This window comes from Anolis carolinensis, chromosome 1 (assembly GCF_035594765.1).
Source record: "Anolis carolinensis isolate JA03-04 chromosome 1, rAnoCar3.1.pri, whole genome shotgun sequence".
NCBI classification, from domain to species: Eukaryota; Metazoa; Chordata; class Lepidosauria; order Squamata; family Dactyloidae; genus Anolis; species Anolis carolinensis.
Window position 1 is genome coordinate 27,503,648 of NC_085841.1, and position 18,064 is coordinate 27,521,711.

An 18,064-nucleotide genomic window follows, 5' to 3' on the forward strand; every position below is an offset into this window, starting at 1 on the left:
GTGAAGAATATAGTTCAGAGGCAGACCTTTCAAATAAGGTCAAATATAGTCCAAAAATGTATTGTCCAATAAATGATATTAGAGTTCAAAGTTTTAATCCAATAACCGAAACACACACTATTGCCAAGCAATAGTGTGGGGAAATGCCAGAGTCTTAGGAGTCCAAGGTAGCTTGACAACAAGGCTGGATACAATCTTGATTCTTTAACAAGGTCCGTGACTAGGAACAAGGCAAACAGTGATTCTTGGAACAAGATCCGTGGTTAAAACAAGGCAAGGCAAATCTTGAATACTTGATCCGGGAAGCAAGGAACTGGGGTTGCGAAGTCCACACATGATCTTACTCCTGAAGCTGCTCTGTTGACTCCGCAAAGATTCTCCCGTGTCAGGCACCTATATTGGGGTCTCGTTTTCCCGCCAACAAGCTCTTTCCCTAGAGAACGGGAAGCGAAACCCAACTTTGTCCAGATGCAAGACTCCTTAGAATTTCCCAAGGGAAGCAGGTCTAATCAGCCTGTTGTTTGGCTGCAATCCGTAAACTCCTGCGATTCTGTTCCCTCACTCCTCTGTCTGCAGACTAGGACTGTCTCCTAGGGAACGGGGGCGAGGAATGCCCAAGGTCTGTTTTACTGAGTTCTTGGGTACAAACATCAACATCCGGCAGGTGAAAAGATTCCGGCTCTTGTTGAACCGGCGAAAACCCCATGTTTTCGTCTTCATCTGTCACGATGGCACTAGGAACAGGACTACAAGGCCCATGAGGCATCACAATGGTGTAGTAAAAGGACATCCCTTATATAAAATGACAAAAAAACAAGGTTTGCTTCTTAATTGAATTCATGGATGCAGAATCTGTAAATACAGAGACCAGCTGTAATTCTATTTTTAATGGGGCCAGAATGGGGGACGCCTGGCTTGACAGCAGTGTGTGCGAAAAGACCTTGGAGTCCTCGTGGACAACAAGTTAAACATGAGCCAACAATGTGATGCGGCTGCTAAAAAAGCCAATGGGATTCTGGCCTGCATCAATAGGGGAATAGCGTCTAGATCCAGGGAAGTTATGCTCCCCCTCTATTCTGCCTTGGTCAGACCACACCTGGAATACTGTGTCCAATTTTGGGCACCACAGTTGAAGGGAGATGTTGACAAGCTGGAAAGCGTCCAGAGGAGGGCGACTAAAATGATTAAGGGTCTGGAGAACAAGCCCTATGAGGAGCGGCTTAAAGAGCTGGGCATGTTTAGCCTGCAGAAGAGAAGGCTGAGAGGAGACATGATAGCCATGTACAAATATGTGAAGGGAAGTCATAGGGAAGAGGGAGCAAGCTTGTTTTCTGCTGCCCTGCAGACTAGGACACGGAACAATGGCTTCAAACTACAGGAAAGGAGATTCCACCTGAACATCAGGAAGAACTTCCTCACTGTGAGAGCTGTTCGACAGTGGAACTCTCTCCCCGGGGCCGTGGTGGAGGCTCCTTCCTTGGAGGCTTTTAAGCAGAGGCTGGATGGCCATCTGTCGGGGGTGCTTTGAATGCGATTTCCTGCTTCTTAGCAGGGGGTTGGACTAGATGGCCCATGTGGTCTCTTCCAACTCTACTATTCTATGATTCTATGATTCTCATACAACTATGCTGTAAAATATTATTTTATTTATTTATGTATTTTATTTAATTATATACCGCTCTTCTGCTCCAGGGGGACCCAAAGCGGTCTTACACAATGGCAGAATTAGATGCCACAAAAGAGGGTTGAATGAAAAGTAATGCCTCCACCTTCATGACTCCTCAACAGGTGGCAGTACTGATATGCGGCAGGTACTGACTTGTTCAGTAGACTCTCCTCTACAGTTCCATTTGGCGGGAAGCCTTAGCATTGAACGGTTGTGTTGTTAAAGTGTGAAGTATGGAACCCTGTGCAGACAGTCGGTCAATGCGATTTAACAACGTGCAGTCATTGAATTCTTGACAGCAGAAGGTGTCACCCCAAAGGAGATTCATCAGAGAATGCAAGCTGTTTATGATGATTGTGTTGATGTGAGTATTGTTTGCCATTGGGCGAGTACGTTTAAAGATGTTGAGGTGGGAACATCTGACTTGCGTGACAAACAAAGGGTTGGATGTCCTGTTACAGCAACCACCGAGTTTCACAAGCAAAAGGTTGACAGATTGATTCAGGGTGATCGTCATATCACTCAGAGAAATTTCAAGCATAATCAGCATTTCACAAGAACGTGTGGGTCACATTATTGCTTTGCTTAGCTATTGGAAGACCTGTGCACGATGGGTACCCAAGGATGCTGACACCTGAAATGAAAGTACACAGACTTGAAATTTGCCAGGAACTCCTCTAGCGTTACGATAATGAAGGTGATGCCTTTCTCCATTCAATTGTGACACGAGACGAAACATGGGTACACCATTATGACCTGGAGATGAAGCGCCAGTCTATGGAATATCGACACAAAGACTCGCCCCAGAAAAAGAAATTCAAGACACAGCCTTCAGCTGGAAAAATCATGGCAACACTGTTCTGGGATGCAGATGGTGTTATCCATGTTGATTTCCTTGAACGTGGAACAACAATAAATTCAGAGCGTTACATCACAACGCTGCGAACTTTGAAACAACCGTTAACAAGGGTCCGAAAGGAAAAGGGAAATGTTTTCCTGCAGCATGACAATGCCAGACCACACACTTCACATGTCACCACAGCAGAACTTCGGAGACTGGATCTCACCGCCATACAGTCCAGATTTAGAACCATCTGACGTCCATCTGTTCCCAATAATGAAAGAAGATCTGTGGGGACATCATTATGCTTCTGATGAAGATGATGAGAGAATTATGAGACACTGGTTGTGGAAACAGAGTGTTGATTTTTTCCGTAACGGCTTCAAAAAACTTGTTCATCGTTAGCAGAAAGGGATCCAATTGTCTGGTGATTATGTGGAAAAGTGAATAGTGGTAGTCAAAGAGCACATTCTAAGGATCATTTCTGCATTGGATTTATTAAAATATTCCCATCCAAACCCAAGTAACGAAGGTTGAGGCATTACTTTTCATTCAACCCTTGTATAATACAAAATGTAGTAAAACCAAACAGTCATAAAACACAATTAAAAGCCGATATCCACATCCAATGAAAACAATAAAAACCGAGTGACCGTTACAACAGGGGCGGTAGAATTGAGCCAAAAGTCAGAGCCAGTCCGTGTTCAACTTCATATTAATCCAAAGAATCCATCAGGTTATATCAACCCATATCCTAGGATGAGCCAAAGCCACATCCAGGTCTTCAGCTGCTTCCTAAAAGGCATGAGTGAGGGGGCTTCCCTAATCTCCCTTGGCAAGGAGCCACCGCGGAGCCACGACCGAAAAAGCTCTGTTTCTCGTCCCCGCTAACTGCCCCTTTGACGACAGCGGGACCGAGAGCAGGGCCTCACTAGACGATCTTAATCTGCGGGACGGCTCATAGGGGGATATACGTTCGCAGAGATAAGTTGGACCAGAGCCATTTAAGGATTTGTAGGCCAAAGCCATGACTTTGAATTGTGCCCTGAAGCTAACAGGCAGCCAGTGGAGCTGCTTCAACAGAGGAGTTGTATGCTCCCTGAATGGCACTCCAGGTAGTAACCTGGCTGTGGAACGTTGGACTAGTTCCAGCTTCCGAACAGTCTTTGAAAGTAACCTCACATAGAGAGCTTTAGGTTTAACCAAATTAATGGCCCATAAATGGCCCTCTTTCATTTCATATTTGTCCCCTTCCTCTTGCATTCTCACATTTTTCCTCTCATCTTAGGCTGCATCTACACTGTAGAATGAATACAGTTTAGCACCATTTTAATGGCAGTGGCATAATGCTGTGGAATGATGGGAGTTGCAGTTTGATGAGGAACCAGCATTATATGGCAGAGAAGGCTAGATGTTTTGTAAAACTGCAATTTCCATGATTCTATAGCATTGAGCTGGAGAGCCATGGTGTCAAACTACATTAATTCTACAGTGTAGATGCACCCTTAGTTTGCAATAATCACAGTGAGAAGAGAAACAAAGCCCATAACTCTGCTGCTGCTCCTAGTGGCCAAAACTTGAGTTTATTACATTACCTTCAAGACCCTGAAAAATTATGAGCTCTACACAGCCTGTGATCATGAAACAACCTTCAATCTGTCTGTGGCTAAGTAGCAGTCAATGCATCTTTTAAAATGTCCTTAGAAGACAGACACAGACCTAATTGCTTACAGATGCTAGCTCCTTAATCACTGATTCAACATACAAATTGCTTTCAACAGACCTTTAATACTTTTCCCTGAATGCATTGTCATCTGCCTTTGGAACAAAAAGCAATTAGACCCTATATTTATGCAGTTCATAGATCCATATCTTTATCACTGTGGTTAGACTGTGATTAGACTGCCTGTCTCCCATCTTGATTTCCACTAATTTCTCTTGTAGGGAAAGAAACACCATCACAAAGCATCATTAGCTATCCCCATCTCTCAACTCTACAGTTAAAATTGGAACTAATATATAAGGTGGAAGGCTCTCTTACCTTCATTTATCCAAGCTGAACCAATGAATAACTCACTTAGCAGTAAAAGCTTCTAATTTTGTCTTAAAATGACTCCTTAATACACCCAGCCAGGAAGGGGGGGGGGAGTATTAATACCTTCACCATACTCAAACATGCCTGCATGCAAGTTGCCCATTGCAGTTAACAGAATTAAAATGCTCAAGCTTCTTTTGAAACAGAAGAAGCACAACCACATAGAAGCCACAGGAAAAATATAAGCGTCAAAGGGGTGAACAATAAACAACTTACAGGGGCTCAATGCTATCCCCTCCCTTCACTAAACCATCCCAATATTTAAACAAACACCCCCCAAATGCCCTTTCATACCCCCCAACACACGACCACACTCACTTCCCTAGAAAAATATTTTTTAAAAAGAATGACTCTAAGATATTAAACTAAGAAAATTTAATTAAACTGCCAAAGGAAAATAATTGAGGCAAAAAGCGATCCAAAGCAGCGACAGCACTGAGAGATACAACAAATGGAGCTAACTGCTAGTACACGATCTCTCTCAACAGCCAGGACACCATGGCTTTCTTCATCTGATTGGCTCAGACAGCCGGGCTCACAAGCAAACTTGTAAATGTGTGTGGCTGCCATTCCGTGTTCCACACATAGGCAAGAGAAATGGAAAAGAGCCATTTTCAGCTGCCGTGTGTATCGTTGCAGCCAAAAAAAAACATGCCACCCATGCCGTTACAGATGATCTGATGCCTGAAAATGCAGAATCATCCAGAGCCTATTTTGAAAAACAGACCGGTGCACAGCCCTACTCTCAACTATATTTATTGCATGGTCTCTTGAAATACTGCATCCTGGAGAGTACTGGACTGCAAAATTTGTGACTACATTTTAAATGCCGCCAATCTTCGAGGGAATTTCACTCTCTTCTCACCGTAGCTTTCCAGAAGATAAAAAATAGGCTGAAGTACACTGATTTTGTTTCTACAGATAGAGAGCAAGTTAAGAAGAATATGTCTGTCTGAGAGTCCCTTATCCTAAATGCTTGAGTTTTTTAGATTCTGAAACACCTCCATATGAATATTTGTACATAATGAGATATCTTGAGAGATGAAAGCCACATGTAAGGATGAAATTAATGTATGTTTCACATGCACATTATACACATAGCTTGAAGATAATTTCAATAATTGTATGCATGAAATCAAGTTTGTGTCCACTGACACATCAGAAAGCAAGGGAGTCACAAGTTCAGCCACTCATGTGCATGCACAATTTTGGATTTTAGACTTTTTTGGAATTCTATATAACTGATACTCAATCATAACATTAAAGTTATCTTGAACTACAATAAAAACTGCTACCCAAAGTCATAAGCATGATATATTTACCTTCTGAGAGCATATCTGGTACATCTGCTTGATACCTGGGTCCCACTCTAATTTCCCCTTTGTCTGCTAGGAGCGTTTTCAATGATGGATCGTACACCAATGAATAGAAGAAAGTATCCTAAGAAGAACCAACAGCAAAAATGTTACCTTCCAAAATATCATTATTTGTGTTTTGATACAGACCTCCAAAAAACCAGTTTCTTGTGTAAAGGCACTTTTCCATGCCTAACTTCTTCAGATAGCATAAGCTTCTCTGCACAGACTGCGACAACAGGCTTTATTGCTAAAGCCTGTGTGCACCTGTTAAAAATTTCTGCCATAGCCCAACTCCCCATTGCTGATTAACTACATGCAGGCTGAAAAAGAAGGTTAGGAAGCAAAAAAGGAGGGCTGGGCAATATGGGCAAGTCAGAGGTAAATGGGTGGGGGTGCTTCCCACCTTTGACCCTTATCCCTGCCTCTTCACTGAGTCTCTAATAGAGACGGCTTTGTTTTCCTTATCCTTCTGTCCCACCTCTTTTTTCCAGTCTATATTCTAATTCTTTTTTCTTATTGATATTCCTTTCCCTAGCAATATTTGCACATATTTATATCAGCAATGCAATTTACCCACCTCCCCCTAGTAATCCCTCAATTAAGAAGTTCCTCTTCTTCTTGTTAGCTTTTTAAAAATATATTCCCTCTTTGCAGTTTTAAAATGAGATGAAAAGATGTTTGCTGCATGTTCCTAACTTTTGCTCTTGATCTATACACTGGCCAAAGCAAAATCCATAATTTTGGTCCCGAAATCCACCTTCAATGTACTGTACACATGATGTTGATTTATACAGTATATACAATAAACGAAAACATTCCATTACTGCCAGGGATAGCTAGCTACTTTCTCAGTTTGGAGTTTTTACATGTTAAAATTTAGCTCTACCCAACGTAAGAAGGCAGGGGAAAAATCAGCCTCTGGCAAGTAAACTTGTACTTTCCTTTGCAAATTTTGGCTGAACATCAAATGAATCATTTTAGCATTACAAAAACATCAATAATTCAAGATATTCAACCATCACATCAGAAAACAACAAATATACACAACGATTTTCCTATGTATACTAATAACATACTATTTACCACAAAGCAATATTTGGGTTTATTAACAAACTCTTCTGGAAGAACACTGATAGTTAAGTGAGTACAACCTATAAAAATATGACATTACCTCTTTAACAAGATACGACAATACGGATTCAGTCTCATTCAGAAGTGCAACACTGCATTTCCCTCTACAAAAAAAAGCATAAACAAGAATGAAATGGTTATGACTATCATTATTATTTTACAAATAGAAAAGAAAACACAACCACACAAGCTCAGAATTTAGCTAAATCTTGGTTACAAGAATTGTGTTGGGTATGCCAACCACTGTGTTCCCACAAGGTTTTCCAGATAGTTACAGGAACCTCTTGTGCAAATTGTAAGTGAAGCAGTATCCTCTGCTATCTTTCCCAGCAATTTGCATTCAGAAGCAATTCTGCTTTGGAGGCAGCATGGATCCATCGTGGCTAGAAGCCCTTGATAAATTATGCCCCATAAAATCTGGTTCAACTTGTTTAAAGCTACCCAAATTACTGCTCATCTTGTGATACTTTCTCCACATAATGCATACTTTTATACTTCTTTATCATATCAAGTCTTGCTCGTTTTTTCTTGATGTTAAAAAAAGCATCAGCTGCAAACTTGCTTTATGGCAAAGTTTCTCCAGTCTTTTGGATCATTTAGGTTGATTTTTTTCAGCACTTGATCAAAAGCATGACTGTACAAGTAAGAACTTAAGATGGGAGGAGAGTTAGCTAATGGGTTTCAATACAAATGATCTGTGGACACCACTAGTGCTACCCGTGTTTTCCCGAAAATAAGACAGTGTCTTATATTAATTTTTGCTCCCAAAGATGTGCTAGGTCTTATTTTCAGGGGATGTCTCATTTTTCCATGAAGAAGAATTCACATTTATTGTTGAACAACAAAAATGAACATTTCTTATATACTGTACAGTAGTTGTCATCACAAACCAGCGTAAGCAATCACAAACTAGCGTAACCAGACAAACTGTGAATCCTATCAAGAATTTCTTGTTACTACCATTATTTCCATGTACAACAATCTATGGTACATACATTTACCAATCCTGCATGCTCTGGTGTTCTGTCTGGCGGGCATACTTCCAAAAAAACAAAAAAACAAAAAACAAAACAAAAAACATTGCAAGGTCTTACTTAAGCAATTCAGCAAAACCTCTACTAGGTCTTATTTTACGTGGAAGTCTTATTTTCGGAGAAACAGGGTATATAAACTCCAGTCAGAAAACTGATAGGAAAACATTTAAACAGCTCTGCAACTAGCTCAATTTTTGTGATGAAAGAAACTGGTGTGATTTATTCAAGTAAGGTCTTAGTCCAATAAAAGTACACTAATTATCTCCTGAAGAGTTACCAGTCAAAGGGGCCCCATACAGTGGCCTGAGCTTAATGCATGATTCATACAGGCTGAGTACTTTTTATCTGGAATGCCAAATTTCAAAACACTGCAAAATTGTTCACAGTGGTACCTTTCTGAGGGTTCAATGTACACAAACTTTGTTTCATGCATAAAATAACTAAAATTGTTGTATAAAATTAACTTTATGCTATGTATATTTATAAAGTATATATGAAAAACAAATGAATTTCATGTTTAGATTTGGTCCCCTCATCATGATATCCCAATGTATTCATATACAGTATTTGTAAAAATCCAAAACATGACATTTCATATTCAATATGGAATAATGTCTCAAGGACAAAAAGGCCAACCAATGTGTCCTCTTTATTCTGGTAAGCCACTCTTTAAATGTATATTTTTAAAACAGACCACTGAGTATAGTAAGCTTATCTTAACTTCATTCCAATGATAAGCTATCAAACTCTGCTGGGATGCCTATTGCTTCTGTGGTAGACTTCATTAGAGTAGTTAAAGATTATGAGGGAAAGTGTGCAAAGAATTAAAAAGGAAATAAGAACTAGTTCTTACCCAGGTGAAACAACAAAATTTGTGCTCTCTTTCAGGGCATTATCTTTCCCACCTTCCCAGAAACTGGGAATAGACACTAGAAGCAAAAACTGCACCGGTACTTGGCTACTGTTTCTCACCAAGCCCTTCACTACTTCTGGTCACCACAAGGAGGCTACCTCGTTCCCTTCTTATGCACAACTGGCCTAGTCCGCAGATAAATTGCTAGACCAAGGAAAACTAAGAAGCTCTCAAATTACAAGCAGGAGACCATGGAAAAGCAACTCTAGAATTCAGCAAGCAATATGGACACTGGTCATACTGTTTGTGAATTCTATGGAAATGTAGCCACAAGCTCCATTTGAGAAGCTCCACATTGTTTTTTATTGTATCAGAAACAACTTGAGAACATACTGCAAGTCGCTTCTGGTGTGAAAGAATTCGCCGTCTACAGAGATGCTACCCAGGGGGACGCCGGGATGTGTTACCATTCTGCTGGGAGGCTTCCCTCATGTCCCTGCAAGCTAGAGCTGACAGACATGAGCTTGCCCCATCTTGCAGATTTGAACTGGCAAAGGTCAGCAACCCAACCTTCAGGTCAGCAGTCTAGCTGGTTAAACAAAGGTTTAACCCATTGTGCCACTGTGGCTCTTAGCTCCACTTGTTCAAACCATCCAAATATTACCAGTTGTTCTGTCTGTGTTAATAAGTCCCTACACGCTTTTTAAACATGCTGCCAACTCATGAGCAGTTATCAGGTTCACAGAAGGAAGTAACTATTCAAGTTTGTGTTGGGGTTTTTTCATCTTTGTGAAAAATGTACATGACTGCATGGAGCGCCGTTACCTTTTTAAAAAAATGTTTTCTCTTACATTATTACTAATCCTAAAATGCCTGTATGTATATCTTTTGATCTCTTTTTGAGCCAACAGATACACTAAAATATCTGAAAGACAACTGCAATCTGTTGATCAAGTTTGTATCAAAATTTGCAGTTGTTCCATGAGAAAACCAGCCCCAGGTCCTTGGGATGTCTAGTTTACCTGGGCCAGGTCACTGCTCACTGAAGTCTCCTTCTCTCTCTCTCTCTCTCTCTCTCTCTCTCTCTCTCTCTCTCTCTCTCTGGCACCTGCCAGAGCACTAACCCAACGAAAGGCAAAGAGCACTCCTTAGATGCCTTGCCATCGTCTTCCTCTGAAGGTCTATATGATGTGCCATGACAACCAGGGCTAGATTACCCCTGGCCATGACTTACCGAGGAGCCTGGCTTGTTAAAGGTACTTTGAAAACTATATCTCTCATGTATATAATTTGCCCTTAACACTTCATGTTTTTTCCTATGTGTTCCTATTTTGCCTATATGTTGTGTTAACCTAATGTTTTATGTTCCTGAGATCCCCATTCCTTCCCTTTGGGGGAAACCGTGTTCCTTAATCCAAAGATGTCTTGCATCCCACGCAATTATATAGCCTGGGGGAAAGAAACTAAGCTGGGAACTTCCTCATCAAGTTCCCAGTTTCACCTATATTTTTGGACTTTACCTGGACATTGCAACACAATACTTCTATTCAGGCAGGGGAAATCGTCTCCCTTGCCCCTTGAGGAAAGAGCAATTTACCACCCACACCTTTGACGCCTGGGACCACTCACGTCGGAAGGAATCAGCATTTCTACAGCCATATCAATATATGATGTTTTGTTTCTCTGGGGTCTGGAATCGCCAGGCCAGCCCTCTTAATGGGCCATGTCCAGGGCTTCGTGGCTGCTTTTCCTCGGAAGGAGAGGTAAACCCGCGTGTGGAGGAAAGCGGTGTAGCCTCCGAGGAAAAGCAGCCACAGTCCTGGCTGATTCTGGCTGCTCCTCTTCGCGAGGAGAGATAAACCCACGTGTGGAGGAAAGCGGTGTAGCCTCCGAGGAAAAGCAGCCACAGTCCTGGCCGATTCTGGCTGCTCCTCTTCGCGAGGAGAGATAAACCCACACCTTTTCCTTGAGCTGACAGGAAGGGAAAGGCTCAATGTTTTGATTCTTGAGATCTTGCAAAAGAAGTGAGAGCGGGTGTTTTGCTTGCTCCTCCCTCCTGCATTCATTCTTCAGCTGGCTGAGTTTCAGGACACGGCGGGAAACTGCAGAGGGTAGGAACTTTGTAAACTGATTAATAGTTCTGAAAAGGGCCTAATTTTGAATGGGGACTATGTTTAAAGGTGCTACTGAAGTATGGCTTTTAACTGCATATAATAAATATTTTATCCTATACTTCATTAATTTTTAATTCCAAAACATAATATACTTTCTGGAAAGCCCTCGTACTTTTCGAACTACAATTATCAGAATTCCCTTTTAAGCATTGTGATTGAAGAATTTTGGGGACCGTGGTCCAGGAAAGTAACTTTTCCAAGTTCTAATCACTGAATGAGTTGGGAATTCAATGTGAGTGACTGAATAAGAAAACAGAAGAAAGAATCTAGAGACTAAATAAAAAATAAGAAATATTACAGTGTTGTTATCTTTGAAGAAAAAAATCAACTAAAAATGTGAAATAGATTTAGAAAAAATCCTAACTTTCTTTTAAATTTCTTACCTCTCATAGTACAGTGACTCGCTACACAATTTTAGGCTATATGATAACCCTATTGTCATTTTGTCACCTTTTTGATATCATTTAACATTGATCTATTTGGATAAGTGTGTTTCTCCCCAGTTGTAGATGAGAAATCAAAGTTAACATTACTGTTAGATGAGATTTGATTTTCTACCCCAGTTTATCACTATGCCATCTTTCCTTTTTATAGTCAAGGCTCTGAGATGATCAAATTTAATAGAAGTTAATAAACTGTAACAAATGAAGTGTGTCTCTATTTAAATCCTCCTTCTGTCATGTAAGCATATTCTTCTCAGAACAGGGATAGTTCTTAAGGCTCAGTGACTGCAATAGACTAAACATCATTTTTTTAAGTCACAGCCTCATTTTTGTGAAACTTTGCCCACTCACACCAAAAAAAAATATATGGCTCCACATTTATTAGGTTTAAATGAACCTTAAATCACGTTTGTTTCCAATTTGTTCCACTGAAAGTGTCAAGCAAATTATGTTTTAAACTACTACTGTTTTTTCTTTTTACGACTTAATTTTTATTAAGACAAATTAAAACACAATCTACACACAAACATATAAACAACATCAACAAAATATTTAAAATACTTTTCTAGAATAATACTGCAACCTAAACTTTACAAAAAACCAGTAACTATAAACTATAAGAAATCTACGTTGTCTAATCTAAGGACTTTACATTATCTACCTGGTTGTTATATTCTCTCAGTATTCTACACACATTTAGTGAAAAGGAGCAATTGGGCACTTCCTTTCCTTACATAACACACTTCTAGTCCAAAAAGCCAGTGATGGAGATTTGGCCCCATCTTTGCTAGAGGAAGACAATAAAATATTTCTTAAAGTTAGTTAGAGATTTCTACTTAATCAACGTAGTACGTTTTCATAAGCCAATCATCTGGGGTCCAAATCACTGGATCATCTTTGAGGGTAGGCAATTCTTGCTGCTGTTATCACATATAGCAATAACCTTCCCAACCTTCTAACATTCCAAGCAGATCAGGTTAGGTTTCAAATGTCCACCAACACATATGGTAAAAATTGCCCAACTTTTCCACACATTTCCAACAGTCCACTTTACTATACAATCTTTCACCTGTTCCTCCATTTTATATTTTAACAACAATTTATACAATGTAGCAATTATGTTATCATCTCCAGAGGTTTATCAATATCAAATCCAAAGAAGTTTTTATCCATTTTCAATTGTTCTACTAATTGTCTGTATGGAAACCATTGTCATGGGAAGTTTTCGGACACTAGTTCTTCTCTCATCTTTATTCTATTCTGATAATTATCAAACATCAACAAGTATTTATGTCAACCCTTTCTCTTTCAAGGAAATTTCCTTTTTAAACAGAGCTTCATGTGGAGAGCACAACGATGACTTTCTGCTGTAATATTTTTTCTTATACTTATTCCACACATTTAATAACAATCCCCTTATGTAGTGGTTATTAAATTTAGAGTCCGCCTTCCTTTTATCATACCAGTGATAGACATCAATCCCAAATCTCAGACCTTCTTATAGTTGTAGGAAACATTCATTTCTCAAGAACAACCAATTCCTCAACCAAGTTAAACAGCATGCGTGGTAGTAGGCTTTGAGACTAGGAAGACCTAGTCCTCCTCTTTTCTTATCTGCTTGAAGTACTTTGAATCTGACCCTTAGTCTTTTCCCTTGCCAAAAAATGTTGATAGGTCTTTTTGCCATTGCTTAAATTGAATGTTATCCAATATTTCAAGAAACAGTAAATGTGGAAGTACATTAATCATAATAGCTAAAACTCTAGCAATAAGAGACAGCTGTAAACTTTTCCACCTATGTACATCTCTTAAAGCTTTCTGTTAGATCATAATTATCCTTAAACTTTGAGTTTTCAGTAGTTAAATATACCTAAATATTTAACATTTTATACAAATTGAGAACCCAATTTCTCAGGTAAGATTTTATGTTCCATTTTTGCCAGATTCTTGCTCAACTTTGTTGTTTTCTCCTTAATTTTAAATCCTGATTCTCTTCCATGTTCTTTCAGGATAGGGTTCAGACCTCTACCTATGTTCAGAGAGTCCTCTAAAAAAACCACTAAGTCATCTGCAAAGGCTTTCATCTCATAACTTTGTCCTTTTATCCTTCCTCCTTTGAGATCTTTTGCCTTTCTTATGGTGTTGTTCAAAAACAGTAACAGGGAGAGGGGACAACCTTGTTTGGTTCGTTTTCGTATTTTATGAGATTTACACAGTTCCCCAAATATAAAAATTTGGACACTTTGCTCATTATAAATTTGTTTAAATCACCTTTGAAAGTTTGGCCCTAAGTTCATCTTTTCTACTACTGCTCCTCAAAATGACCTAGAAACGTTATCCTACGTATCCTACGATATCAAAAAATAGAGCCGCCTGTTTTTCATTATGGACCTCATTATATTCTATGTCCAGAACACATCTAACATTATCACTTAGATGTCTCTTTGGTAGAACCCTTGCTTGATCTTCATGTATCAAGGCCTGTAAGACTTTCTTCAACCTCTTTGCCAAAATCGCAGCATAAATCTTGTAGTCCTTATTCAGCAGAAATATGCATCTATCATTTTTGGCGTCTTCAATATCATAATTCTCTTTTAAAAAGTCATCATAGCTTGATGCCAGGAATCAGGGATGCCATTATTCAAGATATTGTTCATGGTTTGGAAAACAGTATGCCCAGTCAATCTTGCAGAGTCTTGTAATGTAACACTGGCAGTCCATCTTTATGTTAGAGATTGCTTCAACAAGCTCAATCATTGAAACTGGGTCTTCAAGTCCTTTTATTTGATCTTCATAAGTGTAGATAGCATTTTTCCCCAAGTATTTTCCAAAGGAAACTTTAGATGAATCTGTTGTTTTATTGAAAGATATGTAGTAGTTGTAGAAAATTGTTTTAAGCTTGTCCTAGTTGGTAACATCCTCCTTTCCAATTCTAATCTTTAATATTTGTTTCTTCTTTCTTTCTTTTCATAACCTAAAAGCAAGCCACCAGCCTGTTTGGCTTTGGAAGCAGGAAAACACCGCCCTGCTGAGTAGTACCCACAACTTATTTCCCCCCACCTCCACTTAATGATCTGTGGAGCACCTGTGGAGCACCTTGTGACTTGAAGGTTGGGTTGCTGACCTGAAAGCTGCCAGGTTCGAATCCCACCCAGGGAGAGCGCGGATGAGCTCCCTCTATCAGCTCAAGCTCCATGCGGGGACATGAGAGAAGCCTCCCACAAGGATGGTAAAAACATCTTAAACATCTGGGCGTCACCTGGGCAACATCCTTGCAGATGGCCAATTCTCTCACTCCAGAAGCGACTCAAGTTGCTCCTGATACACACACACAAAACTTAATGATCTCATGATACCAGAATTTACACTTCAGCCTTGCCCCTGGGCTCAGAACTAAGATAAGAATATTGTTTAATCAAGGAGTCTTCCCCTTACCAGCCCTGCTATCCATTAGCAAACATTGTTTCCACTGAAACAATTACTTCCTATGTTAATGAGCTCACAAGGGCAGAAAGAGGCGGTGTGAATACAGAAGGCAGACTCCAGAATTCCTCCAATGAAGAGCTTTATTATGTTTTCCACCACACACATCACACTAATAAGACTGTGGATCATAATTTGTACCAATCAGAGTGATGCCTATTATTTCAACAATCAATGTACTGTGAACTAATAAGTTTTTTTGGATTGTAATTTGCACCAATCATAGCGATGACAATTATTTCAAATTTCTATAAAATGTCTGTTAACTGTGGGTGATGCCTGATCTGGGAAACTTCCCCTGGCATCCTTCCTTGGCCAAGCGGAGCAATAAAGAGATCTCTAGTTCTGCCCTCCACCCTGCAAGTCTTCACTGGAATAAATCAGAGCTTGGCACAGCAGGCGAAATTTGAACAATAAAAGGATATGCTTCAATGTGATTGATTTATGAGAGCCTAAGCATGCTTGCAAACTTTGCTCTGGTGGTTTGGGACTAGGGATTTAAGATTTTTACATTAGTCCTATTAATGTGTGTTAGATTATAGTGAAATGCTTAGAGGATGTTCTATGGCAGATGGAGAGAAACACTTAAGAAATATGTTGAGAGCTAATGCATTCTCTCCTATGTGTTTACTTCTTCAAAATTAGAATTATAAAACTAAACCACCTGGTACCTATCTATTGGAGGAGTAATCTTTTCTAATGCATCTCTGCTCAATTGTTTTTTCCAGCTACATGGAAACGACAGAGCAACAGTGCCACAAGGTTGTGTGCCTTGTGTCTACTAAAGACAGGACATTTAGTGTTGCTAAACTAAGCTTATGAAACATCCTTTCAATGAATATAAAGCAAGCAACATTGCTATTATGTAACCAGCAATGGTTCAAAGATGTATTTCTCCTGGAACAAAAATCTCAGATTTCAGTTCAGCACAAATTTTTCCCATTGTGAATGATACTGGTTATTAGGGTTTTAATCTAGCATACTATGTTATACTAGACAAGTATGGTTCACAAGTCAAATTTCTTATGGATGACCAGCCATCTTAAACTGAATCAGATATTTTGCTTCTCTGGTTAAGGGGCAAGCAAACTAGTCCTTAGACTAAAAATTGACCAAACCTCCCATATTTTCTATCATTAGCCATGCCAGGTGAGGCCTACGGGACTTATAGAGATAAATATTTGAGTTGTACCAGTTCCTCAGCTTTCATCTACCCAGTTCTATCTGCTCTGATTAACAATAAATTCTTTTGGTGAGAATATTTTCCTCACCAATAACCTGAAATGCTCTTGAAAGGAAATACTTGAGACAAAACTTGGGCCCTACTGTATACTAACCATACAATTGCAAAGGACTACAAGACAGAACAAAATAGACAAGTATAACAAAAGGGTGTTTGTTATTCATACCTACCCTGTTTCCCTGAAAATAAGACCTAGTGAAGTTTTGCTGAATTGCTAAATATAAGACCTCCCCCGAAAGTAAGACCTTGCATAGTTTTTGTTTGGAAGCATGCCCGCCAAACAGAACACCAGAGCATGCAGGATTGGTAAATGTATGTGCCATAGATTGTTGTACATTGAAATAATGATAGTCACAAGAAATTCTTGATAGGATTCACAGTTTGTCTGCTTATGCTGGTTTGTGATGACAACTACTGTACAATATATAATAAATGTTCATTGTTTGTTCAACAATAAATGTGAATTCTTCTTCATGGAAAAATGAGACATCACCTGAAAATAAGACCTAGCGCATCTTTGGGAGCAAAAATTAATATAAGACACTCTTATTTTCGGGGGAAAACATGGTATGTTGTACTGTCTCTTAGTCCTTTGGAATATAACAGGTATTTGCAATGTAACTGCCACTATTTAAATCTTAACATTCTGTCTCTTTTCTGTTTTAATGGTGGTGATTGCTATTTGCTGTCAAGACAACTTCAGCTTATAAATGAGAGATCCTGTTACTAAAAAACCTGGTGTGGTTTTCCAAACTGTGGCATTCTGGTTTGAATCAATCAACCTGTGATATGGTCTTCTTCTTTTCCTACATCCTAGTGCCTTAAAGCTGAAGGTCTATGTGTGCTTTTAAGCCATCTGTTGATTTATAGTGACCTCATCAATTTCTATGGTTTTTGAGTAGTATTAATCAGTAAAAGCAACATGAAGACAGAACTGCACCTTTTATCTCACATGATGCTATGCTACACTTGGAGCTTTTAGGTAGAAGGGAAATGCCAGTAGGGAATCTGTCCCTATTTTCTAGCCACCTGCTATGTTGCAAGACTCAGAACGAAGCTCAGCAATTGATTGCTACTGCCATTGTTTTTGTCTCCTGAGGAATAACATTAAGACAAAAAACAGGTATCTTCAAGAAACTACTTCTAAACAGTGCATGCAATTTACTTTAATGCCTAGTTTTCCCAATTTACCCTCATTTCCTTCCTCCTCAACTTCCTTTATCACTTCCCTTGTGACGGGTTTTAAACTGTATCCTCCTTGGGGCTTAGATATCCTCTCTTTATTGCTGTGTAATGTCAATTCACACAGACAGTATTATATTAGCAAAAAGGTAGTCCTCAACAACCATTATGCTGCTTTTAGTAACAATAAAAATGCCAAGTCATTTTGTAACCATGATTTTCCAAGTTGTAAATGGGAAATCAGCATTTTTTTAAAAATATATATATATCATTAGTTAAAAGTGTAGCATTAGTAACCAACCTACCAGGTTTCCATCTCCTGCAATTATAAAAATCCACCATTTATAGCATTTGAGAATATAAAGTTCATGTATATGGAAAATCTCTGGGTTCCAAATAAAATCCATGGTTTGTTTGAAGGTTCTACATTTGTACATTTTACATGGATCATAATTGGCTTTACTGTATTTAGTACCACTTTCTTTGTGTTTGTAAAACAAAGCAGATTGCACAGGCTTCAAAGAAAAAGTAAACCATGCAGCATGCATTGTGCTGGTGGGA

At 39.2% G+C, this 18,064-nt stretch overlaps 1 protein-coding gene across 5 annotated transcripts in view; it reads right to left on the reverse strand.

Annotated features, from left to right (window-relative positions):
- The window catches only part of mta3 (metastasis associated 1 family member 3), a 156,893-nt gene that overhangs the window by 90,919 nt on the left and 47,910 nt on the right, over positions 1-18,064 (reverse strand). For all 5 annotated transcript variants that reach the window (XR_010003223.1, XM_008115701.3, XM_008115702.3 and 2 more), the window contains exons 5-6: positions 7,132-7,195; positions 5,925-6,042 (exon numbers count right to left, since the gene is read on the reverse strand). Coding sequence is in view for 4 of the 5 variants with exons in the window: in XM_008115701.3 (XP_008113908.2) it covers positions 5,925-6,042; positions 7,132-7,195 (182 nt within the window). In the remaining variant the exon portion in view is untranslated. The remainder of the gene's footprint in view (positions 1-5,924; positions 6,043-7,131; positions 7,196-18,064) is intronic.